The 27,315-nt window shown below is 64.3% G+C and overlaps 2 protein-coding genes across 4 annotated transcripts; one reads left to right on the top strand and one right to left on the bottom strand.

The window, feature by feature from the left end:
* The first annotated feature begins 1,036 nt into the window (after positions 1-1,036).
* CACNB3 (calcium voltage-gated channel auxiliary subunit beta 3) lies at positions 1,037-17,189 on the top strand. Of its 3 annotated transcripts, none has more exons than XM_050924931.1 (13): positions 1,037-1,139; positions 9,912-10,034; positions 10,502-10,624; positions 10,825-10,940; positions 11,268-11,332; positions 12,429-12,448; positions 12,831-12,911; positions 13,833-13,891; positions 14,062-14,171; positions 14,584-14,735; positions 15,117-15,212; positions 15,393-15,551; positions 16,002-17,189. In XM_050924931.1, exons 1-13 carry the CDS (start codon positions 1,098-1,100, stop codon positions 16,314-16,316), a joined length of 1,461 nt encoding a protein of 486 aa, XP_050780888.1. In that variant the 5' UTR covers positions 1,037-1,097; the 3' UTR covers positions 16,317-17,189. The 3 variants fall into 3 exon arrangements, with proteins under 3 accessions (XP_050780888.1, XP_050780889.1, XP_050780887.1); XM_050924932.1 differs by lacking the exon at positions 1,037-1,139 and adding an exon at positions 5,304-5,492 and having other exon boundaries at positions 11,271-11,332; XM_050924930.1 differs by lacking the exon at positions 1,037-1,139 and adding an exon at positions 5,304-5,492.
* A 455-nt stretch (positions 17,190-17,644) lies between these two features.
* Positions 17,645-27,076, bottom strand: DDX23 (DEAD-box helicase 23). Its single transcript, XM_050924908.1, has 17 exons — positions 26,977-27,076; positions 25,956-26,149; positions 25,671-25,769; positions 24,919-25,018; positions 24,219-24,284; positions 23,779-23,917; positions 23,515-23,648; positions 23,126-23,238; positions 22,467-22,610; positions 22,003-22,228; positions 21,584-21,729; positions 21,253-21,430; positions 20,940-21,182; positions 20,500-20,651; positions 20,143-20,251; positions 19,077-19,251; positions 17,645-18,708 (listed from the first exon to the last, which is right to left on the bottom strand). The coding sequence occupies exons 2-17, from the start codon at positions 26,147-26,149 to the stop codon at positions 18,485-18,487; spliced, it is 2,442 nt and encodes an 813-aa protein (XP_050780865.1). The 5' UTR covers positions 26,977-27,076; the 3' UTR covers positions 17,645-18,484.
* Positions 27,077-27,315: the final 239 nt, after the last annotated feature.

Below are 27,315 nucleotides of genomic sequence, written 5' to 3'. Positions count from 1 at the left end.
CCCCTATAGCCAGGGTACCTGCCCTGCCCCCTGCAGCGCCCCCTGCTGGGAGAGGCTGGGTGTACACCCTTCCCACCCAGGGAAGCTTTTTGAGTGTTGGGGTCTCTCCTGCCCCCTGGTTTATGGTGTGGGGGGAAGAGGAGCTTGTCTGCTGCTTCTCCCACAGCCAATGAATATTTCAGCTCTATTAAATAATAATCAACATCGGAACTGAGGCTGAAGTGAGCAGCCCCCCGGCTCTGCAGGGGTGGGGGGCAGAGTGAGCAGCCCCCTGGCTCTGCAGGAATGGGGGGCATGGTGAGCAGCCCTCCAGCTCTGCAGGGGTGGCGGCAGGATGAGCAGCCCCCCGGCTCTGCAGGAGGGGGGGGGCATGATGAGCTCTGCGGGGGGGAGGTAGGGTGAGCAGCCCCCCGGCTCTGCCGGGGAAGGGAAAGAGCTTAAATTGCCCCGGCCCCCTCGGCCCCATCCCCCCCAAGCGAGCAGCCACAGCGCCCCCCAGCCCTTTGGGGAGCGGGACACTGCTCTGCACGCACCCCAGGGCCGCGCTGCAGCGGGGTGCTCTGTAGGGTGCCTGGCAGGCAGGCTGCCCTGGTGAGTCATGGGGTGCAGGCCAGGGGGTTCGGGGTCACCCCACTGCAGCCAGGCGAGTGGAGGGGGGGGCTGGTTCCGGGGCAGGGGCAATGAGTTCCCCCCCATGGGGCAGGGAGATGCTCTTGTCCTGCCCTGCCCTGCTGGGGGGGCTGGACCACGATTTACTGCCCTTCCCCCCCCCCGTTAGTGTGAGCGGCTGGGGAGGGGGATCAGCTGCCGGCTCCCCCACCCTTTGCGGGGCAGCAGACCCCCCCCCCAGCCAGGTGCTCCCGGGGGGGCGTCCTCAGCCCCCCCAGCCGCTAATGGGTCGCCGGAGCCCCTTCGTGGGGGGAGGGGGCGCCAGGCAGCGCCGGCGCAGGGAGGGGCAGGGGAGGGAGCAGCGAGCTAGGGGTGGGGGGCGCGGGGCGGGCGCAGCCGGCGGAGGGGGGCGGCCACGCTCCCGGGGAGCGGCCGGGCAGAGCCGAGCTGCGGGCGGGGGGCTCGGCTCGGGCTCGCTGGACCCGTCTATGTCTTTTTCTGACTCCAGCGCAACCTTCCTGCTGAACGAGGTAACGGCCCCCCCAGACCTTCTCCCCAAATCCTCCCCCGCCCTGTCTCTCCAGGCCCCCCCGGGGCCCCTCCCGGCCCTGTGCCCCCAGGGCCCCCGCTCGGTCCCCCCGCCCCCCCCGGCCCTGTGCCGCCAGGGCCCCCGCTTGGTTCCCCTGGCCCCCCCCCGGTCCTGTGCCCCCAGGGCCACCTGCTCGGGCCCCCCGGGTCCCTCCCACCCTTCTCCCCGGACCCCCCCCCGTCTCTCCAGGGTCCCCCCGGGGCCCCACCGCCAGTCGCTCAGCGTGTTAATGGGATTCCGGGAGAGGGGGGACGCGAGGAAGAATAGAGATGGGGGCAGGGGGAGACCCCGGGGCTGGGGAGATACAGGGCTTCGAAAGGGCACAAGGGACCCAGTCTGGGGAGTGGGAGATCTGGGGGAAGCAGGAGGGAAGTGGGGCGCAGGCGAATTGGGAGGGGAAGGTTTGGAGGGCAGGGGACCGAGAGGGGCTGGGGGTGACACAGGCTGTTGCTTCTGAGTGGGGGGTGCTGTTGCAGGGGGTTGGGAGGGGAGATTTTTTGTGGTGGGGGGCAGGGTGCTGGAGCCCTCCCCCCCTCATCTGGCTGGGGTTCAAGGTTCCCACCCACCTTCCTCTCCCCAGCTGCCAGGGTGCACTTCTGGAGGGAGGGGGAATCTAGCTGGTGGGATCAGACTCAGGAGTCTGGGGAGTGCAAGGGGGGGTGGTTGCTCTGCTGGGAGTTGGGGGGGATTCTCTCTCCTCTCCCCCCCCCCCCGCTTGCCCGCAGAGCCCAGGGGAGGTGCAACTGCTGGGGGGGGGATGGGCAAATCCCAGCCATGGGAACTCTGGGCCCGGATGGGGTGGGCCAGCCCCATCCACTCCCCTCACCCCCAGCTCCACCCTGGGGCTGGCTCCAGCCTGGTTGGAGAGGCCTGAGACCATGGGGTGCCCCATGGCGGAGGCTGAGTGCAGTGCCAGGGCAGGACCCCCATGTTCTTTGTGCTGGGAGCTGGGTGGGGCCTGCCCAAATGAGACCCACTGGTGGGTCTGTCACAGTCCCCCCCCCTGCAGTGCCACTGAGGATGCCAGTCTGATGCAGCCCCCACTGGGGGCATGGGCCGCTGTAGTGGTCTCCGGGGTGTCTGCGCACTTGCCCCGGGCAAAGATGGTTTGTAGGATGCGCTGCAGGGCGGAGCGAGTGGTGCCTGGGCCATGGGATACAGGGTGATTGTGCTTCATGCTGGGGGTAAACAGGGGGTTGGGCAAGGACCAGAGTGTTTCTCTGGGTGCCTGGAGCAGCCATTAGCTGGGGGTGGGAGGCTAACAGCGGCTCTTTGAGACCCGCAGGCTGTTCTCCGAGAAGGAAGCTCCCACCCCATCATTTCCATCGCTCTGGTTTTCCCCTCCGCCCCCTTCCCGCATTGCTAACAAAGGACTCAGAAATGTTAATTACCTTTTCATTTCCATGGATCCTGGAGCCTGGGACTAGATCTGTGCACAGAGAGACACTGATCCTGGCACTAGTGCATGGGGGGGGGGGAATGTACGTCTGTGCACAGAGGAACACGGATCCTGGCACTAGTGTACAGAGGGGATTGTAGATCTCTGCACAGAGGGACATGGATCCTGGCACTGGGGGGCGGGAGGGGGGGACTGTAGATCTGTGCACAGAGGGACACGGGTCCTGGCACTAGTGCATGAGGGGGACTGTAAATCTGTGCACAGAGGGACACGGGTCCTGGCACTAGTGCATGGGGGGGACTGTAAATCTGTGCACAGAGAGACACGGGTCCTGGCACTAGTGCATGGGGGGGACTGTAAATCTGTGCACAGAGAGACACGGGTCCTGGCACTAGTGCATGGGGGGGACTGAAAATCTGTGCACAGAGGAACACGGATCCTGGCACTAGTGTACAGAGGGGATTGTAGATCTCTGCACAGAGGGACATGGATCCTGGCACTGGGGGGCGGGAGGGGGGGACTGTAGATCTGTGCACAGAGGGACACGGGTCCTGGCACTAGTGCATGAGGGGGACTGTAAATCTGTGCACAGAGAGACATGGGTCCTGGCACTAGTGCATGGGGGGGACTGTAAATCTGTGCACAGAGGGACACGGGTCCTGGCACTAGTGCATGGGGGGGACTGTAAATCTGTGCACAGAGGGACACGGGTCCTGGCACTAGTGCATGGGGGGGACTGTAAATCTGTGCACAGAGGGACACGGGTCCTGGCACTAGTGCATGAGGGGGACTGTAAATCTGTGCACAGAGGGACACGGGTCCTGGCACTAGTGCATGGGGGGGACTGTAAATCTGTGCACAGAGAGACATGGGTCCTGGCACTAGTGCATGGGGGGGACTGTAAATCTGTGCACAGAGAGACACGGGTCCTGGCACTAGTGCATGGGGTGGACTGTAAATCTGTGCACAGAGAGACACGGGTCCTGGCACTAGTGCATGGGGTGGACTGTAAATCTGTGCACAGAGAGACACGGGTCCTGGCACTAGTGCATGGGGGGGGACTGTAAATCTGTGCACAGAGGGACACGGGTCCTGGCACTAGTGCATGGGGGGGACTGTAAATCTGTGCACAGAGAGACATGGGTCCTGGCACTAGTGCATGGGGGGGACTGTAAATCTGTGCACAGAGAGACATGGGTCCTGGCACTAGTGCATGGGGGGGACTGTAAATCTGTGCACAGAGAGACATGGGTCCTGGCACTAGTGCAGTGGTTTTCAACCATGGGTCTGGGGGGCTGCAAGCAGGTTTCAGGGGGGCTGCCAAGCAGGATCAGTGTTCGGCTTTCTGCCCTGGCCCCAGCAAGTCTGTGCAGGGCTGAAGTCCGGGGTCCTGAGCTCTGCCACAAGAGGCTGAAGCAGAAACCTGAGCGACTTAGCTTCGTGAGGGCCCCTGTGGCCTGGGCCCCCTGGGCAATTTCCCTGCTTGCTATCTGTGATGCAGTAGGGACTGTCTGCATGGGGGAGGGGAGAGCAGGGGTGACTTTAGGTGAGGGATGGTACGTGAGCTAGGCAGCGGGGAGGGGGAGTCAACACCTTTGCCCGGGAAGCTGGCCAAAGGAAGAGAGCCTGCTGGAGAGGGTCAGTCAGTTTCGGTTTGGGGCTGTGGTTGGAATGCAGGGAATCCCAAACTGGGATCTAAGCTCCCTGAGCCCCCAGAAGGACTTGACTGAGAGGTCCTGGTTGTGCCTGCAAGCTCTGCTGTAGACTGTGTTCCTATTGTCCAATAAACCTTCTGTTTTACTGGCTGGGTGAGAGTCACTGTGAGTACCAGGAAGAGGGGTGCAAGGCCGGTATCCCCCATACTCTGTGACACTGCCCCCTAATGCCAGCCCTGGCTTTTCTACGCAGAAAACAGCTGTTGTGGCACAGGTGGGCCATGGAGTTTTTATAGCATGTTGTGGAGGCCTCAAAAAGAAAAAGCTTGAGAATCCCTGCACTAGTGCACAGGGGAATTGTAAATCTGTGCACAGAGGGACACGGATCCTGGCACTAGTGCACAGGGGAACTGTAAATCTGTGCACAGAGGGACACAGATCCTCGCACTAGTGCACAGGGGAACTGTAAATCTGTGCACAGAGGGACACGGATCCTGGCACTAGTGCACAGGGGGACTGTATATCTGTGCACAGAGGAACATGGATCTTGGCACTAGTGCACGGGAGGGACGTCTGTAAATCTGTGGAAAGAGGGACACGGATCCTGACACTAGTACACGGAGGGGGGGGGGACTGTAAATCTGTGCACAGAGGGACATGGATCCTGGCACTAGTGCACAAGGGGACTGTATATCTGTGCACAGGTGGATCTGGATCCTGGCACTAGAGCACAGTATGTCTGTGCACAGAAGGGTGCATGTCCCTGGCTCTTCCCACATATTCTGTGGGTCACCCCCGCCCCTGAAGCCCCTTCTCTTTGCCCTCCTCTCCTGTAGCTACAGCGATGAACCTGCAGCCTCTCCCTCCCGCTGTCGCTGTGTCTCCTCCTTCCCTGGCACCAGCTCTTTGTTCCTTCAGCTGTTCGCTGCCTCTCGCTCCTCCCTTCCACACGCCCCCCCCTGCCCCTGCCAGCCCCATCAGGCAGGTGCAGCTGGTCCCAGGACCTGCCAGCCCTCAGCCCAGGCCTCCCGTTGCCAGCCCTGTTCTGCCAGCCCCACGGGAGTGAGAGCCCCTGGCTCCCCCCTCCCCGCCAAGCAGGGTGGGACCGATACACTTTGCGCCCGCCTTGGGGGTCCTTCCCACTCCTCCGCTCGCTCCTGCCTGTCTCTGACCCCCGCACGCCCTGGGCTTCTCCATGTATGGCGACTCCTATATCCATGGCTTCGAGGACTCCGAGGTGGTGAGTGGGGGTGCCGGCTTGGGGGGGGGGTGGCAGGGAGCCCCCTCCCTGCGGGGCTGGGAGCACCGGCGGTGCTGCGATTGGTTGGGGGCTCTGGGTTTCTGGCAGGCCTCCCCCTGGTTATTTATACAGCACCATAGCTGCGGTGGCATTTCCAGCAGTGCTCCCATAAGGTGGTGAGAGTGGGTGCCGGGGGTGGGGGGGGCTATATGCTGAGCAACAGCTGGCACCCTGGGGGGGCTCAGAGTCCGGGGTGGGCGCCTATGCTGGCATGCAGTGGGGGTGCTGTGCTGGGAGCATGGATGTTACAGCCCCCTCCCCCCCTGACATGGGGCAGTGGGTTTTGTCTCTGCACCTGGCAGGGGAGCGCCAGGTTGGGAGGGGCTGTAAGGAGTCAGAGATGCTCTTGGCTTTGTCAGAATGTGGGGGGCAGGGATGCTGGGGGTGAGGTGCCTGGCAAAGGGGGTGTGCTGTGCCCTGAGCTGGGGGAAAGTCGCTCTGCTGGTGCCAGGTGTGGGGGCACTGTGCCTAGAGAGGCTGCTCCGCGACCCCAGTTAGGTCAGAGCTCTGGAGAGCCCATGGCTAGCCTCAGCTGCAGGGTACGGGAGAGCCCCTCGCTGTGCCTGCCTGCAGAGGGTATCCTGGGACTGTCCCAGCCAGGCCATGGGGCTGTGCCCCCCCGGGACAGCTCCCCCACAGCTAGACTTCATGGCTGCACCACAGGGCCAAGTCAGCTGGGCCAAGGAAGGGGTTGGGGATCAGGATCACAGCTGGGGCAGGAGAAGGCCAGGGCGTGGGGGGATGTGGGAGGCAGAGGCGGAGGGGCACTGGGCAAGAGAGGGACAGGCGAGAGGAGAGCATGGGGGTGCTGGGACAAGCTGTGCCCATGGCAGTGGGGCTGAGCCTGGCAGGGGCAGCTGGAGTCGCTCCCGGGGGAGGCGGGGGGAGCGGCTTTTCAGAAACAGAGCAGGGGACCTATAAATATTTCACTGCAGCTTCTGCTTTTGTTCTGGGGATGCAGCAGGAGCCGTTCATTGAACCAGGCGTCTCCCGCCGAGGGGGTTGGGGGCAGAGTAGCCCCCCTTTCCCAGCTCACCCCAACAGCCACTGCACGTCCCCCTGCCTCAAGTGCCCAGCACCAGGTCAACGGGGCACACTGGGGTTTTTCACCAGCCACACTGCCTAGGCCAGGGGGTGGGAACTTGTGGGGGAGCTCAGCACTGGGGTGAGACAGGGCCAGGGGCTAACAAGGAGTAGAGTGCGGTGAGGGGAGCTCCAGGGGACAGGGTGTGACGAACTGGGAATGTCCTTAATGTTGCTCTGAATACTGTGTTGGTGCCTCAGTGTCCCCTCTGCAGTTCTTAATATCTAGGTGGTGGAATAAGGGTGTGTGATTGCTGCAGAGGAAGGGGCCAGTGCACCTAAATGCCTGGCACTCTGTCTCCTGGCAACTGATGGCCTGGGACCCTTCTCTGCAAAGGTGCCAGCTGAAGGTGTTGGAGACAAAGATCAGGTGACCTCCTGGCCCGGGAAAGGGGCTGAGCAGAGAGGAGGGGCTGGAGGGGTTGTTAGTCTGGAGCTGGCTGGGGATGAGGAGTGAAGTGCAGACGTGGGGGTCTGGCTCACTGCCCCCCAGAATGTACCCGGCCGAGGGGTCCGGTTCACTGTATCTACAAGCTCTGTTTTAGACCCTGTTCCTGTCATCGAATAAACCTCTGTGTTACTGGCTGGTTGAGAGTCACGTCTGACTGCGAAGTGGGGGTGCAAGACCCTGTGGCTTCCCCAGGATCCCGCTGGGGCGGGCTCGCTGTGGGGAGCGCACGGAGGGGCAGAGGATGCTGAATGCTCCAAGGAGAGACCCAGGAGGTGAAGCCGTGTGAGCTTCTTGCCCTGAACAAGTCTGCTCCAAGGGAGAGGAGGCTCCCCAAAGTCCTGCCTGGCTTGGTGGGGAGCAGTTCCAGAGCATCGCCCAGGGACTCCGTGACACAGGGTGTGGGGACAGCTGGGGGGGGCTGGATGCTGTTGAGAGATGGAGAGCTGGCGAGGTGCTAGGGGGCAGGGGGGAAGCAGCCAGGCAGGGGGCAGGGTGCTGTGGGCAGTGGGGCAGGCTGTCCCACGTTAGCCATGGCTGGTGAATGGGGCGCAGGCTCTGAGGGCTGGAGTGACTCAGCCCTCAGCATGTAGCTGGGTTGTGCGAGGCGCTGCCCAGTGGGGTCGGGCACCCACTGTGGGCACATCTGCTTGGCTCTGAGGTGCGTGAGCTGGCGCCAGGGGGCCGGATAATCCAAGGAAACAACAAAACCGCCCCCTCTGAGGCTGCTGGTGCCTGGCATTTCCCAGGGTCTGCGGAGCCACAGGGATCCCTGGGACGGGCCGTGAGGAGTGTGGGCGACACAGGACCTGGCGGCTCCTCTGGGTCTGTGTCCCCAGCCAGCAAAGGGTTAAAGGTCACTGCAGGGTCAGCATTTCCCCGGGGGGGCACTCAGCTGGGAAAGGAAGGGAAGGTGTTTCTGGCTGGTACAGGGGGCCGCCCCACCTCTGGTCTCCCTCATCTGATGCCCCGTCCTGCTCAGACCCTGCTGTCTGGCCCAGCAGGCTGTGAAAGATGGTGAGGTCTCCCCCGCCCCCGTAGTCATTTCCCTCCCCCTGCCATGTGGAGCTAGAGGGTTCATAGTACCAGGCTGGCAGGGCAGTGGGGCAGGGCTCCTGCACTGAATAATGGGGCTGACCAGTGGGGCTGGAGTGAGTCCCACCCACACACCCTCTCCCTGTGACCAGGGCGTTCACGGGGCTGCCTGGAGGAACTCAAACCCGAAATTGCAGAACTGCTAAGTACGGTAGCCTATCGCTGAAATCCACCTCCCCCCTAGCCGAGGACTGGAGGGGAGCAAATGTGACACCGATTTTTAAAAATCCCAAGGGGATCCTGGCCATTACAGGCCAGTGAGTCTAACTTCAGTCCCAAGCAAACTGGTGGAACCGATAGTGAAGAGCAGAATTATCAGCCACAGAGATAGGGAAGAGTCAACCTGGCTTGTGTCACGGGAAATCGCGCCTCGCCAATCTATTAGAATTCTGTGAGGGTGTCGACAAGTATGTGGACAAGGGGGATCCAGTCAACTAGTGGATCTGGATTTTCAGCCTGACCTGGACGAGGTTCCTCATCCAAAGGCTCTGAAGGAAACTACATAGCCTGGGATGCGAGGGGAGCTCCTCTCATGGGTCAGTAACTGGCGGAAGGACAGGAAGCAAAGGGTGGGAATAGATCTGGACAGGGCCTAGGGCTGCTCACCGTATTCATTAGTGATCCGGGGAAAGGGAGAAACAGGGAAGTGACGAAATTCCTCGAGCTGGTTCAGCCCAAGGCGGGCTGTGAAGAGCTACAAAGGGACCTCCCCAAAGTAGGAACAGGGCAAGCAAATGGCAGCTGCAATTGGGCGCTGAGCGGTGCGAAGGAACCAGCTCTGGAGGAGCGAATCCCTACTCCACCCAGACAGTGATGGGGTCTAACGTCGCTGGGGCCACCTGAGCACAGAGCCTGGAGTCGCCTGAACTTCCGCCAGTGGTCAGCCAGCTGGTGCCGCTGGGATCTGCAGTCGTGTTTGTTCATTCGCTCCCTGTAGGCCTGGTAGGCGGGGAGTGAGAGTGGAGCTGGCAGCCACAGCGGCTCAGTGTTTACCCCCGGCTGGTGCTGGCACGCCCTCCGCTCGCTGGCATGGCCCTGCTGCTGACTTCACCCTCACTGGAGCCGGGGATTTGCTCCCTCTGCCATCTGGGGTGGAGCCTGGGCCAGGCGCGGAGGAGGGGGGCTAAGGGACCATTCCCACCCCCGGGGGCTGCACCTGGACCGGCCCCTGAGCAGAGCTGAGGGAGGGCAGGACTGTCTGACGCCACCAGCTGCTCTGTGCCTGCTGCCGCTTAAAGAGACATGCACGGCCCTGGGGTGGCTGGCCCTGGGCTCCCCCTACGCCATGCTCCCCATCCGCCAGTGCAGACACACCAGGCCCATGGGACCCCCTCTCTCCCCATCCTTCAGTGCGGCAGTGCAGTGCTGGTGCAGAAAGTGTCGTGCCAGCGCATCTTACCATAGCCTTGGGGCTTGCACGGCTACAAGCCGCATTTCACACTAGCAGCTACACTTGGGGGTTGCAGGGGGGCACCTGCAAGGTGTTATTTTAATCACCTCAGGGGCTGTCAGCAGCACCCACCGCCCCGTATTCTCCCCCACTCCCCCCGAATATCCCAGGGCAGGTCCGGGGGAGTCAGTGCTGTCCCCAGGAGCACAGATCTGGGTGGACTTTGAGAGGTGGGGGTGGGGGGGGGTCGACGTCGGGGCACAGGGCTTCCGGGCTACAGCCTCGCTGTGCAGGGGAGCTCCCCGTCCTGTGGCGACGGCACTCAGGCTCCCCTTCCCTGCAGGGCTCAGCCGATTCCTACACCAGCCGGCCGTCCTTGGACTCAGACGTGTCCCTGGAGGAGGAGCACGAGACGGCCCAGCGCGAGGTGGAGAACCAGGCACAACAGCAGCTGGAGAGAGCCAAGGTAGCCGGGGGAGAAGCTGGGGGCAGCCATGACTCTGCACGGGAGGGGTGCTGCTGGCTGTACTGGCCCACGAATCTGGGGCCCTCTAGACCCTTCCTGGCAGCCTGCTCCAGCAGCAGTAGAGGGCCTTGGACACACGCAGCTGGGCAGTTTTGCTGCCAGCCACTAGAGGGCAGCGGTGAACATGCACAAACACGTGTGCACACGCTTAGCCAGATGATGGAGTATCATAGAGGTGAGGGTCCCGGAGTCCGGCCCCACTCCCCTTGGCCCATCCAGTGTGGCAGACCCTCCTTCCCACGGCCCAGGATCACTGCCTGGGGGGCAGAGGAAAGTGGAACCCCTCATACCACTGGGCCCATGGTGTGATGCTGGCCGGCTCCTGGCTGCAGATGGCACGGAGGGTGGGGGGCCACATGGGCACCCAGCTGCCTCGTACTGACCCCCACCCCCCTGCTCTCCCCCAGCACAAGCCGGTAGCATTTGCCGTACGTACCAATGTCAGCTACTGCGGGGCCCTGGATGAGGAGTGCCCCGTGCAGGGCTCCGCCATCAACTTCGAAGCCAAAGATTTCCTGCACATCAAGGAGGTGAGTCTGGACTTGGCCTGGGGCAGGGCGGGGAGCCAGGACACCTGGGTTCTGATGCTGGCTTTGCCACCAGCTCCCTCAGGGATAGGGTGCTTCGCCCACCCCCCGAATCCCATCCTTCTGGGCCCAGGGCCAGCTACTCTGCCCAAGGGCAGGGCTTGCGCTCACCCCTATAACAGCCCCTGCTGGTGTCTCCCCAGAAATACAGCAATGACTGGTGGATCGGGCGGCTAGTGAAGGAGGGGGGGGACGTCGCTTTCATCCCCAGTCCCCAGCGGCTGGAGGCCGTGCAGCTGAAGCAGGAGCAGAAAGCCAGGTAAAGGGGTCATCGGTGGGAATTCTATGGGCCTTTCCCCCTCCCCTGCCATCTGGCCCCCGCGGGTCAGAGCCACCAGCACAACGCCCACCTGCACCTTCAGCACCACAGCCCAGAGCTCTGCCGCTGAGCTACAGGGCAGCTCCCTTAGCTGGCAGCAGTAGCAAGCTGTTACCCTGTGTTGGGACCAGCCATGGGGGCAGGCATGGCGCGCAGTGCAAGCTGTGTGGGCATGTTACACACAGAGCTCCCAGTGGATACCCCCCCCCCGGGGGTTTACCCACTCCCCCCGGGGCTCCCCCTCTACTCACTGTGGCTTCTCCCCAGGAGATCTGGCAACGCCTCCAGCCTCGGGGACCCCAGCAAGCGGCGATCGCCTCCCCCGTCCTTAGGTAATGGCTGCAGCGCAGGCCGGTGGGCAGGTCCCACGCGCAACCCCAGCCCTCCCCGCAGCACAATGTGCCAGCCCCCCCCAACCTACCTCCCTTCACTGCCCAGCTCCAGCTCCCCCACCTCTGCACACCACCTCCCCACACACACTCACTGCCCAGCTCCACATGGCGGGACACAGACCAGGCTGGAGAGGCCCTATGGGCTGATCCCTTCTCCTCCCCTTTGAACTCACCCCCTGGGGCTGCCGAGGGGCCAGTGCCAGGAGTCCCACCCTGCCAGCTGCCACGTTCCCCTGGGGTGAGGCGCTGGCTTCACCTGCACTGTGGCCCTGCCCTGGCTGCACCCTGGGCCGCCCCCGGCAGTGGGGATCATGGGCTGGGTCTTGCCAGGATAGGTGCAAAGGGGTGGGGGTGGGGGGCAGCTGCTGCTCAGCTCACCAAGGGAGAGGGCTGAGCACAAAGCTGGGCCAGGCAACCTAGCGCTTCCCCCCTTGCAGTCTGGGGGACTCTGGGGTGAATCTCGGGGAACCGTGCTCAGGACCGGGGCCTGACCCCCCACAGTCAGAGGGACTCCAGGGTGACCCTGGGGGAACCGTGCTCAGGACTGGGGCCTGACCCCCCCCGCAGTCTGGGGGACTCTGGGGTGAACCTCGGGGAAACTGTGCTCAGGACCGGGGCCTGACCCCCCACAGTCAGAGGGACTCCAGGGTGACCCTGGGGGAACCGTGCTCAGGACTGGGGCCTGACCCCCCCCGCAGTCTCGGGGACTCTGGGGTGAACCTCGGGGAACCGTGCTCAGGACCGGGGCCTGACCCCCCCCCTCAGTCAGGGGGACTCCAGGGTGGCCCTGGGGGAACCATGCTCAGGATTGGGGCCTGAACCCCCCCCCCCCCCGCCCTGCAGTCAGGGGGACTCCGGAGTGACCCTGGGGAAACCGTGCTCAGGACTGGGGCCTGACACACACACACACACACCCCACAGTCAGGGGGACTCCGATGTGACCCCGCTCTCCCCACACTCAGTCTCCCCCAGCTCGTCGCTCTCTGCGGCTCCCAATTTGCTTTCACCAACCGTTTCTTCTTTCCTTTCTAAAAAGCAAAACAGAAGCAAAAGCAGGTGAGTAGTCAGGGCAGGTTTTGCCTGGTTGCCAGCAGGTGGCAGCGTGAGCGGGTGCTGAGGTGCGGACGCCTGAAAGGAATGCAGCCACTTCTGGGGCAGAGCATGCCAGCATGGAACTGCCTGAGGGGAAGGAGAGATCCCTGTGCTCAACTCAGGCTGCAGGGTGGGGGTTAGGGAGGTCCAGCCTCAGTGGCCTATGGGGGCACGGATTTGGCCAGGACACCTGGGTTCTCTGGGGATCTTTGATAAACACCAGCCTGTTGGTTCTAAGGCCCCTCCAAAACTGGCCATCCAGCGTCCCTCTGTCTTCGCCTCTGGGCTGGTTCCCCCCCCACGTGCTGAGCGGCCCTCACCTGCGCCCAACCCCACTCTCTTGCAGGCAGAGCACATCCCGCCCTACGACGTGGTTCCCTCCATGAGACCAGTGGTGCTGGTGGGCCCCTCCCTGAAAGGATATGAGGTAGGAGGGGCATGGGCGGAGCCTCACAGGGGATTCCCCAGCAATGGCCCCACCCCCAGGCAAGGCAGGGGCTGTCTGGCAAAGGGAAATGTGGGCTGAGAACTGGGTGAGATTGGGGGTGCCCCCAGGGGAGGCAGGAACCCCATTGTTTTGGGGAGCCCTGTTGCTCAGGGAAGGGGAGATGCCCCATCGCTGGGGGGGCAGCAGAAAGGGAGAGGAGCCCCATTCCCCGGGGGTGGGGCAGGACCCAGGGAATAAACCATGGGGACACGTCTGACCCCACCGAGGGCTCCATGCGGCGGGGAGATCTCCCAGGCACCCCCCTTTTATGCCTTGGTCGGCTCCTGGTACAGTGCCCCATGCAGTAAGTGCTGCCCCTCTGACCCCTCCAGAAGTTTGTGCTCCCATTACGCTGCTTTCACAGCTACCATGGGGCCAGAGCCCAGAGCCTCGGCTCCCAAAGCCCAGGCCCTGCCCTCCAGCTAAGGGAGAGTCCCTGCCTGCTGTCGGCAGGAGAGGGGCTTTGACACACAGTGGAGCAGTTCAGACCCTGTCCAGCAGTGGGCAGTGGTGCACGCAGCACCCAGGAGCCACAGACACAGGCCCAGTGGCTCTGTCCTTGTCTGCACCTGCCCCCAGCACCCTGCTGCCCACCACTGACCACAGTGAGCAGATGGCAAGGCCGTGACATCCTGGCACAGCCATCATCTCACTCCCATCCCAGCTGGCACATCCTTCCCTGGTGCCATCTGCTGCCTGGCCGTGCCTGTGCGGGAGGAAGGGTTGGCGCAGGACTTGCCCCTCGCTGACCCCCAGCCCTGGGGAGGGGCACGATCCCGCTATGGGATGGAGCACCAGGCTGGCATAGGGCATCCTCTGTACCCCTGGGCTGGCTGACTGCGCTGTCTTTCTGCCCCCCAGGTGACGGACATGATGCAGAAAGCGCTCTTCGACTTCCTCAAGCACAGGTTTGATGGCAGGTGAGCCCCCCCCCCCGAGGCTGTGTCCGTCCCCCTGCCCCAGAGCTATCGGGGCTCAACTCCCCCTTGGGGCAGCCCTTAGCCTGGCCGGCCAGGGGTGTGCGTCAGACCTGCCCTGGCCCCTGGGGGATGGCCCTGCCCTGCATGTCACCATCTCTCTCCCTCGTCAGGATCTCGATCACCCGCGTCACCGCCGACCTGTCCCTCGCCAAGCGCTCCGTCCTCAACAACCCGGGCAAGCGCGCCATCATCGAGCGCTCCGCCACCCGCTCCAGCATCGGTGAGTCGTGCCGCGTGTGGGGGGCTGTGGGCAGAGCTGGGGTAGCTCCCCACACACACACCTTGGGGTCTGGCAGAGCGGCAGCAGCCTGCCCCGGGGCCCCCCCGCCAGGTCAGACTGGAGGCTCCTTGAGCGAATGACACTGCCCACCCCCACCTCTGCTGGATGCCCCAGGACCTGGTGTCTGGAGTGGGGCAGAGACTGGCTACGGGCTGCCTGGGCCGGGGTAGCCAGGGTGCCGCTGGGAGAGGCCGATCTGGGACGCAGAGCTCAGAACTCCTCCCCAGCCGCCCAGGCAGTGCCACGCGGTTCCCCTGTGCTGTGCAGCCACAGGCACCCCAGGGACAGGGTGGCGACCCGCAGGGGAGGGGTGCTGGCAGGGCTGGAGGGGCTCACGTGCTCCCTCCCCCAGCTGAGGTGCAGAGCGAGATCGAGCGCATCTTCGAGCTGGCCAAGGCCCTGCAGCTGGTGGTGCTGGATGCCGACACCATCAATCACCCGGCTCAGCTGGCAAAGACCTCGCTGGCCCCCATCGTGGTCTACGTCAAGGTGTCCTCGCCCAAGGTGAGCGAGGCCGGGGTGGGGGGAGAGCCCCTAGAGGCCGGGCTGCACCATCAGGGCAGTGCTGGGATGGGGGGGCTGCCCCCTACTGAGCCCCTGCAGCACAGCACCCCCGGCGAAGCATTGGGGTAGCCCTGCCTGCTGCAGGGAGTGAGCCCCCCCCCCGGCTTTTCTTTAGTGACCTCCCATCCATGCCTGAAGTGGGGACTCCCCATGGGGGAGCTCTGACTGTCCCGGGGGGGGTGGGCTCCCCATAGGGGCAGGAGGGCTCTACCTGGCCCAGGAGGGGGGCTCCGCATAGGGGCGGGGGGCTCTGCCTGGCCCAGGAGGGGGGGGCTCCCTGTGGGGCTAGGGGGTCTCTGACTGTCCCACCCTCCCCGGCAGGTGCTGCAGCGGCTGATCAAATCCCGGGGCAAGTCCCAGGTGAAGCACCTCAACGTACAGATGATGGCAGCAGACAAGCTGGTGCAGTGCCCACCGGTGAGTGGGGGGCTGGAGGTGGGACCCCACGAACTCACAGCCCTGGCTGTGTCATTCCCCCCCCCCCCCCCCACAGAGCCTGGTGTTCCCATGCAGAGCCCCATGGCTGCCGACCAGCCTGCTCCAGGCCCCCCTCCCAGCCCCACCTCCCCGCTGAGCAGGCTCTTTCCTGCCCCCCAGGAGCTCTTTGACGTGATCCTGGATGAGAACCAGCTGGAGGACGCCTGTGAGCACCTGGCCGAGTACCTGGAGGTGTACTGGAGAGCCACACACCACCCGCTGCACCCGCTGGGCGGGCAGCCCCTCCTGACGCCACCCGCCGCCATCCCGGGCCTGCAGGTACCAGGGCTCTGGGCTGGGCACCAGCCCCATGGATCCTGGCACACAGCACCCCGTCCAGAGTCCCCCTCACGCAGGGGGTAGTGTCCCTTCCTGCCAGCTGCTGCCCCACATCGCAGAGGCGGCTGTATCTTGTTGAGTGAGGGGTCACAGCCTAGCTCTCTGCCTGCAGCTAAGGAGGCCAGGACCAGGCGCAGTCTGGCTGGCCCCCTAGAACGCCTTGCCCTGTACCCCCTCTGCACTGCTCCCTGTAACCCAGTGCCAGGCCCGGGACCCCAGAGGCTGACTCAGCTCCCTCTGCCCCCCTGCGGTGAGACAGGCCCTCCCCCACCCCAAGCTGTTTGACAGGGGGAGCCCCCCAACAGCCTAGAGCCCCCCCACCCTCTGCTTTCAGCTACCATTGCCTGTCCAGCTGAAAGGAGGCCCTGACCCTGTCTCTCTGCCCCCCAGAACCAGCAGCTGCTGGGGGAGCGGGGAGGGGAGCACTCCCCCCTAGAGCACGACAGCCTGATCCAGTCGGATGAGGGGAGCGAGACCTCCCGCAAGCCCTGGGCGGCCACCTTGCAGCACAGCTCCCAGCCCCTGGAGGACGAGTACCCAGACCCCTACCCAGAGCTGTACCAGCCCCACCGGCACCACAACAGCGGCCTGCACAGCGCCAACGGGCATGACGCGCAGGACCGGCTCCTGCAGCGCGAGGCCGAGCAGACCCACAACGACAGGACCTGGCAGTGCACCAGGCCCTGGGCCAAGGACAGCTACTGACGGGCACCAGCCCGGGCTCGCCCACCGACTGCACCGCTCCCCGCTGTCAGACCAGCCCCATGGGCCCATGGAGCCTGGCCTCCCAGCCTTCCCCCAAACACAGCCCCCCCTTGCCAGGCGTGCAGCCCCTCCTGCAGCTGGTGGGGTCACACACTCCCTAACTGGACTACTGGGGGAGCAGGAAAAGCCATCTGTCCTCAGTCCCCCTGCCCCCACTAGGCATTGCTCAGACAATCTCCCTGGAGGGAACCCCCCCGACCAGGGCACTGTTCCCACCCTGTCCAGCTGTGAGAGGAGAGGTTGGGAGCCAGGACACGTGGGGTCTATGCACTGGCTGGCCCCTGCTCCAGGCCTGTTTCCCTGGTTGAAACTGCATACCTGGCAGTGCTTGTTCCAAGCCCCTCCGGCCCCCTTGCCCTCTGCCATGGGGCTTGGCTGGGCTGGACTCCCTGGGGCAGGGTCTGGGAGTCCAGCTAACAGAGCGCAATTTGCTAAGTGCAAAACCCCTAAGGGGAGGGTGAGGAGCCTGGATGCTGCCCCCCTCCCCTCCTTCAGTGGAGCTCAGCCCTGATTCCTCCTCAGCCTGCCCCCCACATCCACCGGCCCGGCCCCATGGCCCACACCCATAACCACTAGCATTCAGCCACGACACAGAGAAGCCTGTACATAGTGCACCCCACTGCCCTGGACTGGCCACTGTGCGCCTGAGGGGGGCACAGGTGCTACCCGACTAGCGGCAGAAGGAGATTCCCCCCTGCCTCGGGGGGGCCGGGAAGCATGGAGCGGCCATGGATTTGTTACAGCTCTTGTATAGGAAGCACTTGCTGCCCTGACAACCTGTAGCCTGTTTAACAAAGAAGCGTTTGCAGTTTAGAGATGGTGGTTGTGTGTTTGCCAGTTAGGGCCAGAACCCGGCAGCCTGTGCTCACTGAGGGGCGGGGGGGGGGGGGGGGGGGGGGGGGGAGACAAGGGGCCGGGTGCCAGAACCCCCCAGCCTGTGCTCACCAAGGGAGAACAAGGACTGTTTCCAAACCCGACCCCCCAAACCCATGGGGAGTAAAACTCTTTGCAGGTGGCCCTGGCAGCACAGGGGGTCCCACTCAAGCATGCAGCAGCTCCCCCAACTTGTGGATCAGGGCCAGGGCTGGCCTGTCCTTCCCCCTGGGGGCATGGTAGGGGTCCCTGCAGGCAGAGGTGGAGGAGCAGCGTGGGAGCTGGTTGAGACACAGCCCTGCCCTGTCCCCTTACCACATCAGGCCTGGCTCTCCCCGGGCACCCCCTCCAGCCGCAGGGCGTGAGGGCGGCATGGCCAATGTCCTGCGCACACAGACACTCTCGGCAGCTTTATTCCTGCTTTTCGCCTCAGAGTCAACAAGAATTTATACATAAAAAAGGGCCCAAGCGAGAAGTCCCACTGGCTGATGGGAACACAGGAACAACCCCCACAAAAGGACAGCAGGTGCCAGCAGAAGCTCCTGGGAGCTAGTAGGGGCCAGATCTCTCACACCCCCACCCCCCACCGCTGTCCCCATACCAGGTGAGAAGGGTTTGGCTTAACCCCTTAAAACAGTGGGTGGAGGGGGCTCTGCCCCCTCAAGGCCAGGCCTCCCGGGGAGAGGCAGCCTGCGGGCACTGCTGAGCCCCACGGCCTCGGCCGCCTGTGAATGGCAGGAGTTGAGGCTACAGGCTGGAGGAGGGAGGAGCTGGCTGGTGGCTGCTCAGTCCCAGCTTTTCTGCACAGGGACCAGCCCGACACTTCCTGGGAGTCAGGACTGGATGGGGATCAGGAGCCAGGCACAGCCCCACCCCGCGGGGGACCGGAGCACAGCCAGTCTAGTTTGGTCCTAGGTGTTCTCCTGGCAAGCACTGCCCTCAGCGGAGCACCGGGACCCAGCCTGAGGGGCCTGGCTCCGGATCCAGGCTCTGTTTAAAGCTCAGGCCTGGGAACACAAGGACAGAGTTGCTGCCCCAAACGGGGGCTCTTCCTCCATCAGTCCCGCCTTGACCGAGGGGCTGGGGGTCACAAACGACCTGCAGAGCTCCCCACTGAAGGGGGAGGCTGGTTACAAAGGCCAGGCAGCTCCTGGCACCCCAAGTCTGCTGGCTGGTAGTAGAAGGCAACCAGGTAGCCAGGACCCAGCTGTTGAAGTCCCGCAGCTCCCTGGGACTCAGGCAAAGATGGTCTCCTCCCGTCTCTTCTTGGTGAGGATGGTGCCCGGCTTGTGCTGGGCATCAGGGTGGTTGGCCAGCTCCGGGGGACACGACGATACCGGGCTCTCCAGGATGGCTTGCTTCAGGTCATAGAAGACTGTGGAGTCCTCCTTGGTCAGGAAGGTGATGGCCACTCCGCTCTTGCCGGCTCGGCCCGTGCGGCCAATACGGTGGATGTAATCTGCACAGAAGCACCATGGACAGATGGTGATTTGCCACTGAAATGCAGCCACCTCTGGGGTGGGCCATGGCAGCTGCACAGCAGCAGCTTAGCCAACTGTTGGAATTCAGGCAGGATGTTCGGATTAATCAATTGCCCAGGGATCTTTAATGACCTCCTGGTTTGTCTGCTCTGAAAGCTGGGTGCATGCAGCAGCAGAGCGCCCCCAACATGGGGTCAGCCCTGAGCCCCCCACCCTGCAGCTCCCTGTCTTTTCCCTGGTCGCTGCCCATCAAAGTGCTGAGCCAGGCGACCACACTTAGCTGTGGGGAGAGGGGTATGCGCAGGCCTCTCTCGAGGCCAGCCCTGCCTCCACGGCCGAGACTCACCTTCGATGTTCTTGGCCATGTCGTAGTTCACCACCATGGACACATCCTGGATGTCGATACCGCGCCCAGCCACGTCCGTGGCTACGAGAATGTCCTTGGCACCGGCCTTCAGGTTGGAGAGGGCGAATTCTCGCTGCTCCTGGCCTTTGCCGCCGTGCAGGGTGCAGGCGTTATACTGCAAGGGGGGAGAGGAGAGACCATAGAGTAGGGCTGGGGCAGGAGCTGACCGCAGGGCTGCCTACGGGGCCAGCGGGAGGGACGTGAGAATTCACCAGCAGGTTCCTGGAGGGCCTGGGGGATGGGGTGGATCACACGGTTCCCATCAGGGTGCACCCTACAGCCCCCCAGGCTTGGAGCAGGGCAGGGCGGACATCTCATCTGCAGCCCACCCGCCCGCAGGGCAGTGGGGGAAGGGGCTGGATGCAGAAACGGGCAGCACTAAGGAATGGGGGCCCTTCCTTCTGCAGCCCCCCCGAGGTCCCAGGCGGACGAGGCAGATCCTGGCACATGTGGCTCTGCAGAGGGATTCGGGAGGTGGCCCAGCAGGCTGGATCTGACCCCGACCTGAGGGCTGCAGTGCAGGATCCTCCCACGGGGTGGCAGTAACTCACTGAGAGTTTAAAGCGACCAGGCCAAGCACGCCAGCAGCAGGAACCCCACGGCCCTAGGGAGCTGGTCAGGCCTAGTTCTGCGTTCTGACCCAGACCCATCACCACCTGTGTCCACCCAACCCCTCCCCTCTGAACCCGGTCAGTGCCACCGCCTCCTGCCCACGGGGTTGGCACAGCGGCAGCAGCTGCGTACCCAGCACCTGCCATCCACTGCCCCGTGGTGCCATGCACACTCCCGCCAGAGCGCACACAAGCCAGCCCTGCCGACCCGAGGGGTCTGGCTGTTTTCCCACCGGACTCGAACGCTGCTCAGCGCGCCTGACCCACGAAGCAGAGCCGGGCTCCGCCAGACGGGCAGGGGCTGGGACCAGGGGAGCGAGAGTCCCCAAGAGCCACTCAGCCCTGCCCTGGCCCCGCAGGGTGGATATGGACACTCCTCAGGGGCTCACACGTACCCCCATCTTCTCCAGGGACTTAGCCAGGACGTCGCAGCCCTTCTTCTGGTTGACGAAGATGATGATGGGCGGGTCGAAGCCCTGCTCCAGTATGGCCAGCAGCTTCTTCCTGTTGGGGAGGGGCAGAGAAGGGTGTGTCAGCAGGCAGGACACGCTCAGGCCCCCACAGCTCCCACAAGCCTCACCAGGCTGCCCTCCGAAGTGCCGGCCATTTCTTCAGCATGCTCCAGGACAGCCCCTGCCAGAGCCACCCCGTAGGAACCTGGCGGATTTCCCGACACCCTGCCCTGCCCCCACCTGCAGCCCAGCTCCAGCGAGAGGCCCCCCAGTGCAGCCCCTGCCGGCCCACCCTCATACCTCTTCTCCCCCTCGGACATGAGGAAGACCTTCTGTTCCACGCGCTCGTGTGGCTTGCCGGCCGAGCCGATGTAGACCACGGCAGGGCGGCGCAGGTAGCTGCGGGCCAGGCGCTCCACCGCCGGGGGCATGGTGGCCGTGAACATCACAGTCTGCAAGAGAGGGCCTGTCAGTGCAGCAGCTCCCGAGGGCTCCTCTGCCACCCCTCTCTCCAGGCCAGTCCTGGGCAGCGAGGGGGTGTGGGACCCAGCTAGGCAGGCCCAGGACACACTGGGACCCAGGGGAGAAAGGGCTGAATTGCCCCTCGACTGGCCTGTCTGTGCTCACCCAGCATCCACGTGGGGCCCAGGACCTCGCCCCCCACCTGGCTCCCAGCCCTATGTCTGTCCCCCTCCCCTTGGCCCCAGCCTCCCTGGGGGAGGTGCATGCACCCTGCTGACCTGTCTGTACTTGTGCTTCCCTGACTCGAAGTTGGCCAGCATCTTCTCTGGGTCCTCAGCCTCGTCGGTGTCAGGCTTCTGGTTGGTGACGGGCATGTGCTCCAGGATCTTCTGCACGTCGGGCTCGAAGCCCATGTCGATCATCCTGTCTGCCTCGTCCAGCACCACGTAGGTGCAGCGGCTCAGCACCAGGTAGCGGTTCTCTAGCACATCAATGAGCCGCCCAGGCGTGGCAATGACAATCTGCAGGGGGTGGCAGGAGGGTCAGAGACCGTAGAGCCCAACCCTCACCCCCCGCAGTCTTGGCACTCACCTCGCAGCCCATGCGCAGCCGGAAGCCCTGGTCCTCCCGGGAGATGCCCCCAATTACAGCCACTGTGCGGATACCCAGAGGCTTCCCGAATTTGATGGTCTCCTCCTCAATCTGCTGGGCCAGCTCACGGGTCGGGGCCAGGATGATGGCGTAGGGGCCCTGGTCCGACTCCTCAATCCTGCAGGCGACGGAGCACGTGTGGGACCATTTCCCCCATGAGCCAACCTTTCCCACACCCCAGGAAGCCCCTCTTGTCCCCCAGGCCTCCGGCGTACCAGGGCCAGCGACCCCTCCTCTGATCGGGGAAGGCAGAGCAGAGAGTCGGCCTCACCTGTCGATCTTGGGCAGCGTCGTGATCCACACCAGCAGCGGGATCAGGAAGGCAGCCGTCTTGCCGCTGCCGGTCTCAGCCACTCCGATGATGTCGCGGTTCTGCAGGCCAATGGGGATGGCCTGGCGCTGGATGGGGGTGGGCTCCTGGATGGACGGAGAACAGAGACGCTTAGGACGGAAAAGAACCCCTGTGCCCAAGTCTGGCTTCACCAAGGAGAGATCAGGGAGCTTGGAACTGAATCCAGGAGTCCTGGCTCCCTGTTCGCACTCCCCGCCCGAGACAAGAGTCCTAGGTCCGGATCCAGCTCCCACCACCAGGCCGAGCACCCACGAGAGCCCAGTTCGGATCTGGATTCCCATCCGCAAAGGGCCAGTCACCCATTGTCCCAGGAGGTGCAGGCAGGCCTCAGTTCTCACCTTGTAGCCACACTTGTCTATCACCTCCAGGATGTGGGGGGGCAGGGAGGAGTCCTTCCAGGAGCGGATGGGGTTGGGGATCTTGCCCCCCTTGGTGGTGATGCTGTAATCCTCGCGGAAGATACGCCAGTCCCTGTCTGTCATCTCATCCAGCTTCTTCTGGGACCAGTGCCGATCGTCCCAGCGCTGCTTGGCCTCCTTCTTCCGCAGCTTACGCAGCCGGGCCCTGGAACCAGGGAGGGGAGCAGCTCAGGTCTCACTCATACTCTGTCAACCAGCCCAGAGACGACACGGCCCAGGATGCACTGGGCCACCCTAAGACCCACAGAGGCTCCACATCCCAGCACCTCCCTGCACAAGTCTAACCCAGCCCAGGATCCCCAGAGAAAGGGTAACCCAGCCCCAGCCATGCCAGCTGGCCATTCCGTCCTGGCCCGAGCCCGACCCCACAGCGGCTCACTCACTCCTCCTGCTCCTTCTCCTCCAGCGTCCGCCTCTTCTCCATCAGGTCCCCGTAGAAGCGCGACTGCTCCCGCTTCTGCTGCTTCAGGTCGATGCCGGCGATGAAGCCCCTGCCCAGCAGCTGTACCTGGTGCCGCTCCTTGTACCTGTGGGAGAAACAGAGCCTGCTGGCACAGGACCCCCTGGCAGATCTCAGCGCAGTGTTCCCCCCTCAGTGTCCCCTTGCAGATGGGGGCACCACTCAGAGCAGGCTTAGGGGCCAGGTCTGGTCCCCATTACCTCAGTGCAGCTAGCCAACCTACTATTTCACACCCCTCAAGGGCACCGAGTTCCCCCTCCCTGGGACTGCTGCATCCTGACCCCTACACTCTTCCATGCCCTGCACTAACCACTAGCCTGACTCCCCTCCTGGACCCAGGAGTTCTGACCCCCCCAGCTCCAACCACTAGATCCCACTCCCCTCCCAGAATGGAGGGAAGAACCCAGGAGTCCTGGTTCTCCATCTTCCCTGCTCTACTAAACTACCCCCCAGTCCCAGAACTGCTAGATGGTTTTCCCCGACCCCTGTATGGATGGCCTCTGTGTGCTTCCATCGTCCCTGTGCCTCCCCCATACAGACTGGGGTCCAGCAGGGACTGTCCGGTCTGCCCCACCTACTCACAGTGGGTTGTAGTCGATGGACGTGTCCTCCGACGCATCCCACTCAAAGACGAACTTTCGGTCATTCAAGTGCCGGGTGCGTCTGCGCTTCTTGATCCCGCCGAGGTACCGCTCCTGCGTGGGGAACCCAGTCATCAGCCCCACCAGCCTCCAGCCCCACCCCAGAAGAGTCTCAGTCTCACTGAACCCATGGAAAATGAGGCCTGGAAAAGGGGAGGGACTCATCTGAGGTCACAGAGCGAATCCAGAGGGAAGAGAACCCAGGAGTCCTGAATCCCAACCTCACCCCTTGCCTCCCAGGGCCAGGACAGAACCCAGGAGACACTCTTCCATGGAGGGGGGGCGGGGGCAGCGCTGTGACTGCAGAGAAGCTCCGGGCACGGCAGGTACCTTGATGGCATGCAGCTCCTTGCTCTTGTCCTTCTCCTCACGGATTTTCTGTCTCCCCTCCTCATCCTCGTTGCCGTTGGTCTCTCGTTCCATGCGTTCCCGACGTTCCCTGCGCTCGCGCTCCTGGGGGTCCTCTGCGGGGGGGGACGGGACACAGGACATCACACACCCAGGGAGAGGGGAAGGGCTTTCCTTCCCGGCCTCACTCCCTTCCCCCCATGCAGCAGGGCTGCCCAGGGCGCGTTGCAGGAGAGGGGTACAAACCCATCATCTTCCTCCCTAGATCCTGAAACTGCTTCCTCTTCTTTCTCTCATCCTCCAGCAGCCTCTGCCGCTCCTCCACCTCCTGCTGACGCCGCCTCAGCGCCTCGGCCTCCCGCTCCGCCTTGCACAGGAACTTGGGCTGCAGGGCAGAAGGAGCAGTGAGCGGTCCCCAGAGCCGGGGCAGCGCAAGCCAGCACCCACACAGCCTGCCCTGGAAAGGGGGCTTGGACCCTTTGACCCACTCTGCTGAGGCTGCCAGCCCAGAGGCATCACAGCCAGCTTTGGGGGGCAACAGACCCACCAGGAATCAGGCTGAGAACCATCTGCTTGGTGCCCCAACCACCTCCAAACCCAAAGGGGAAAGGGGGCCACGTCTGCTCTACTGCAGCAGTGGGGGAGCAGATGCCCCTACAATGGGGGTGGGGAGGACACAGTCTCACCTTGGCCTCGGCCTCCTCTTCAGCTTTCTTCTTGGCCAACAGCTCCTCCAGAGACAGAGGCTGGGCCTGGAAACACAGGGAGTTAACGTCCCCAGAGCCAATCCCCGTCCCCAGCCAGGATCACTGGCACACCCTTCAGCCCAGTTGCCACAAGCTGTGTGAGGAGCGACCCCCCTGGAGCGTTGAAGTGCTCGGGGGTTCCCTGCACCAGTCTGGAATGCACCATGCCTGCCCAAGACACCAGGAGACTGAGCCAGACACAAGGCTGCGATGGGATGGGCGGTGAGGACAGGGACTCAAGTCTGTGCCTGCACATGCAGGGAACACGCCTTCTGACCCACAGAGGGGCGGCCCCTTCATAGGGGGCTCTGGGGAGACCTGCCCGGGATCCATGCTCAGCACTGAGCTCCCAAGGAAGGCCCAGAGACGAGCAGCAGAAACGCTTGGGGGACAGGGACGGAATAGACAGGCTCAAGGGAGGACCCCAACTGCTACCGTGAGGGTCAGGGGGGCTGGACCTGGGGAGGCAACCCAGAGGGAGAGCGCAGCGGCTGAATCAGGACCAATGAGACACAGCAGCGGGGGCTGCCTGCCTGTTGCACGCTACAAGGAGCCAGCCCAGGCAGATACCCCCCACCACCACCCAGCACAGCTCCCATGGCCCCTCAGCCCTTTGGTGCCTTCCCACCCCCACTCCCACCTTCTCCTTCTTCAGCGCCGCATCCTCCTCCTCCTCCCCCCTCCGCGAATCTCGCTCCCTCCGCGATTTGGAGTCTTTGCCTCGGCTCGGGGACAAGCTTCTGAGTGAGAGAAAAAATGGACATGAGATGTGCTCCCAGCTCCAACCCCAGCTCGACACCTCCAATGCTCCCCCATCCGGCAGGGCTGGGGGCCACTAGCCCACTGATCTTGGTCCCACACTCAGCAATCACGGCAAAGACTCTAGGGCCCCATGGCTCCCACTTAGTCCAAAACCACCCAGCTTCCTCCTGGCGCAGGGCCGCTCGGGCTGGGCTCTCCACTGAGGAAGCTCTGGCCAGCTCCAGCCTTTGAGAGCAGGCCCTGCCAAGCAAAGCCCAGATGCAGCAGGAAGTGGGGCTGCTGGCTCAGCAGGGGACCTCGATCAGCGCCCCACCTCAGGGGCAGGACACGTTGTGCTGCTGGAGCCGACATCGCCTGGAGAAGTGACACCAGAGCCCTTCCCCACTCACCATGGTTATGGGCTCCACAGCGTGACAGCAGGAACCCCAACATCCCCCCATATCCCAGCGCATGAAAGGACATTCTGCTGCCCCACATCCTCCAGCCCGGCAGGGGCTGTTGGCCTCTGCTCATTTCCAGTTTAAACCTGATATACAGGGATGGCTGAGCAGTGGTGCTGCGCCCCAGAAGTGGCTGCACTCTCATGACACCGCAGGTGCAGGCAAGAGAAGTTGGGGCACGAGGGTTTACCTGGAGCGTTTCCTGTCCTTGTCCCGCCGGTGTCCATCTTTCTCCCGCTCGCGATCCTTTTTATTCCGCTCGCGCTCACGCTCTTTGTGTCTCCGCTCCCTGCGAGGGCAGAGCCCCAAGGAATCAGTTACAACCCAGCCTCACTCCACGAGCAGCCCCGCAAGTCCCCTCCAAATCAGTGCCACATAGCGCCCCAGGCCCTGCCCCAAACCTGGCACCTTCCCTCCACCCCCTTCTGGTGCAGCCGCAAGCCCCCACCCCTCTGCCCGACCCAGGGGTTGTCACCTCTCTGCTGACTTGGACCTGGAGCGGGATCTGGACCGGCTGCCCCGCCTCCTCTCCCGGGACCGGTGCCGCTTCCTCTCCTTGGACGGGGAGCTCTTCCTGTCGCGATCTCTGTCTGGAGAGCGCGAGCGTTTCCTCTCCTCCTTGGGGGGTGACGGGTCCCGCTCCTTCTTGTCGGGCACTTCCCCGGCCATCTGAGGAGCAGGAAGAGCCATTAGCGGTGGGGGGACCAGCCCTTCCCTGGGCTCCTCAGGCCTGGCACTGCTCCCAACCCCCAGCACACAGGGCACAACATGGGGGGCTGGCCACGGGGCCAGGGGTCTTTCCCGGCTATGGCCTGGGACAGCCGTGGGGTGTCTGGGGGGTCACGGGGTGTGGACCCTTCTAATTTGAGGATAACGGTAAACTCATCACCATGCCCCCACGCCGGGGAGAGAACCCAGGAGTCCGGGCTCCCCTCCGCACCCTCTGCCGCGGGGAGGGGAGCCAGGAGTCCGGGCTCCCCTCCGCACCCCCTCACCCCGGGGACGGGACCCAGGAGTCCGGGCGCCCCCCCGCCCCGGGGACAGGACCCAGAAGTCCGGGCGCCCCCTCGTCCCGGGGAGAGGACCCAGGAGTCCGGGCGCCCCCCCGTCCCGGGGAGAGGACCCAGGAGTCCGGGCTCCCCTCCGCACCCCCTCACCCCGGGGAGGGGACCCAGGAGTCCGGGCTCCCCTCCGCACCCTCTGCCGCGGGGAGGGGAGCCAGGAGTCCGGGCTCCCCTCCGCACCCCCTCACCCCGGGGACGGGACCCAGGAGTCCGGGCGCCCCCCCGTCCCGGGGAGAGGACCCAGGAGTCCGGGCGCCCCCCCCACCCCGGGGAGAGGACCCAGGAGTCCGGGCTCCCCCCGCCCCCCCCGGGGAGAGGACCCAGGAGTCCGGGCACCCCCTCCGCACCCCCCGCCCCGGGGAGAGGACCCAGGAGTCCGGGCTCCCCCCGCCCCCCCCGGGGACAGGACCCAGGAGTCCGGGCTCCCCTCACCTCCCCGGCTCCTACTAGGCCTCACAGCCCCTGCGCAGCAGCCGCCATCTCAGTGCCCCACGCCGAGCCCCGCGCAGAGCAGCGAGCTGTGCCGCGCGGCATGCCGGGAAAGCGAGTCCGGCCCAGCCCGGCCCGCCGCCGACGGTTCCCCGCTGCAACTACAGCTCCCGGCAGGCACCGCGCGGCAGGCCAGTGGAATGCTGGGAAATGTAGTTCCCGCCCATTCTCCAGGGGCTGAGTCCAAGACAGCGCCTCCTGCTGCCCCCATCCCACTAGTGCCCCCAGCCTGCCCTGGTGCTCCCGCCCCTCCTGCTGCCCCCATCCCACTAGTGCCCCCAG

The sequence above is a fragment of the Gopherus flavomarginatus genome, chromosome 16 (genome assembly GCF_025201925.1).
Source record: "Gopherus flavomarginatus isolate rGopFla2 chromosome 16, rGopFla2.mat.asm, whole genome shotgun sequence".
NCBI classification, from domain to species: Eukaryota; Metazoa; Chordata; order Testudines; family Testudinidae; genus Gopherus; species Gopherus flavomarginatus.
This window is presented reverse-complemented; position numbering and strand designations above follow the sequence as displayed.

Coding starts and splice junctions, on each gene's coding strand:
- CACNB3 (XM_050924930.1), top strand. CDS start 5,448: ATGTATGGCGACTCCTATATCCATGGCTTCGAGGACTCCGAGGTG. Junction 11,333..12,428: donor ATCGCCTCCCCCGTCCTTAG/GTAATGGCTGCA, acceptor CTTTCTAAAAAG/CAAAACAGAAGCAAAAGCAG. Junction 12,912..13,832: donor CCTCCCTGAAAGGATATGAG/GTAGGAGGGGCA, acceptor TCTGCCCCCCAG/GTGACGGACATGATGCAGAA.
- DDX23 (XM_050924908.1), bottom strand. CDS start 26,149: ATGGCCGGGGAAGTGCCCGACAAGAAGGAGCGGGACCCGTCACCCCCC. Junction 24,285..24,918: donor CGGCGCTGAAGAAGGAGAAG/GTGGGAGTGGGG, acceptor CTGTGTTTCCAG/GCCCAGCCTCTGTCTCTGGA. Junction 22,229..22,466: donor GAGGAGAAGGAGCAGGAGGA/GTGAGTGAGCCG, acceptor CCCTGGTTCCAG/GGCCCGGCTGCGTAAGCTGC.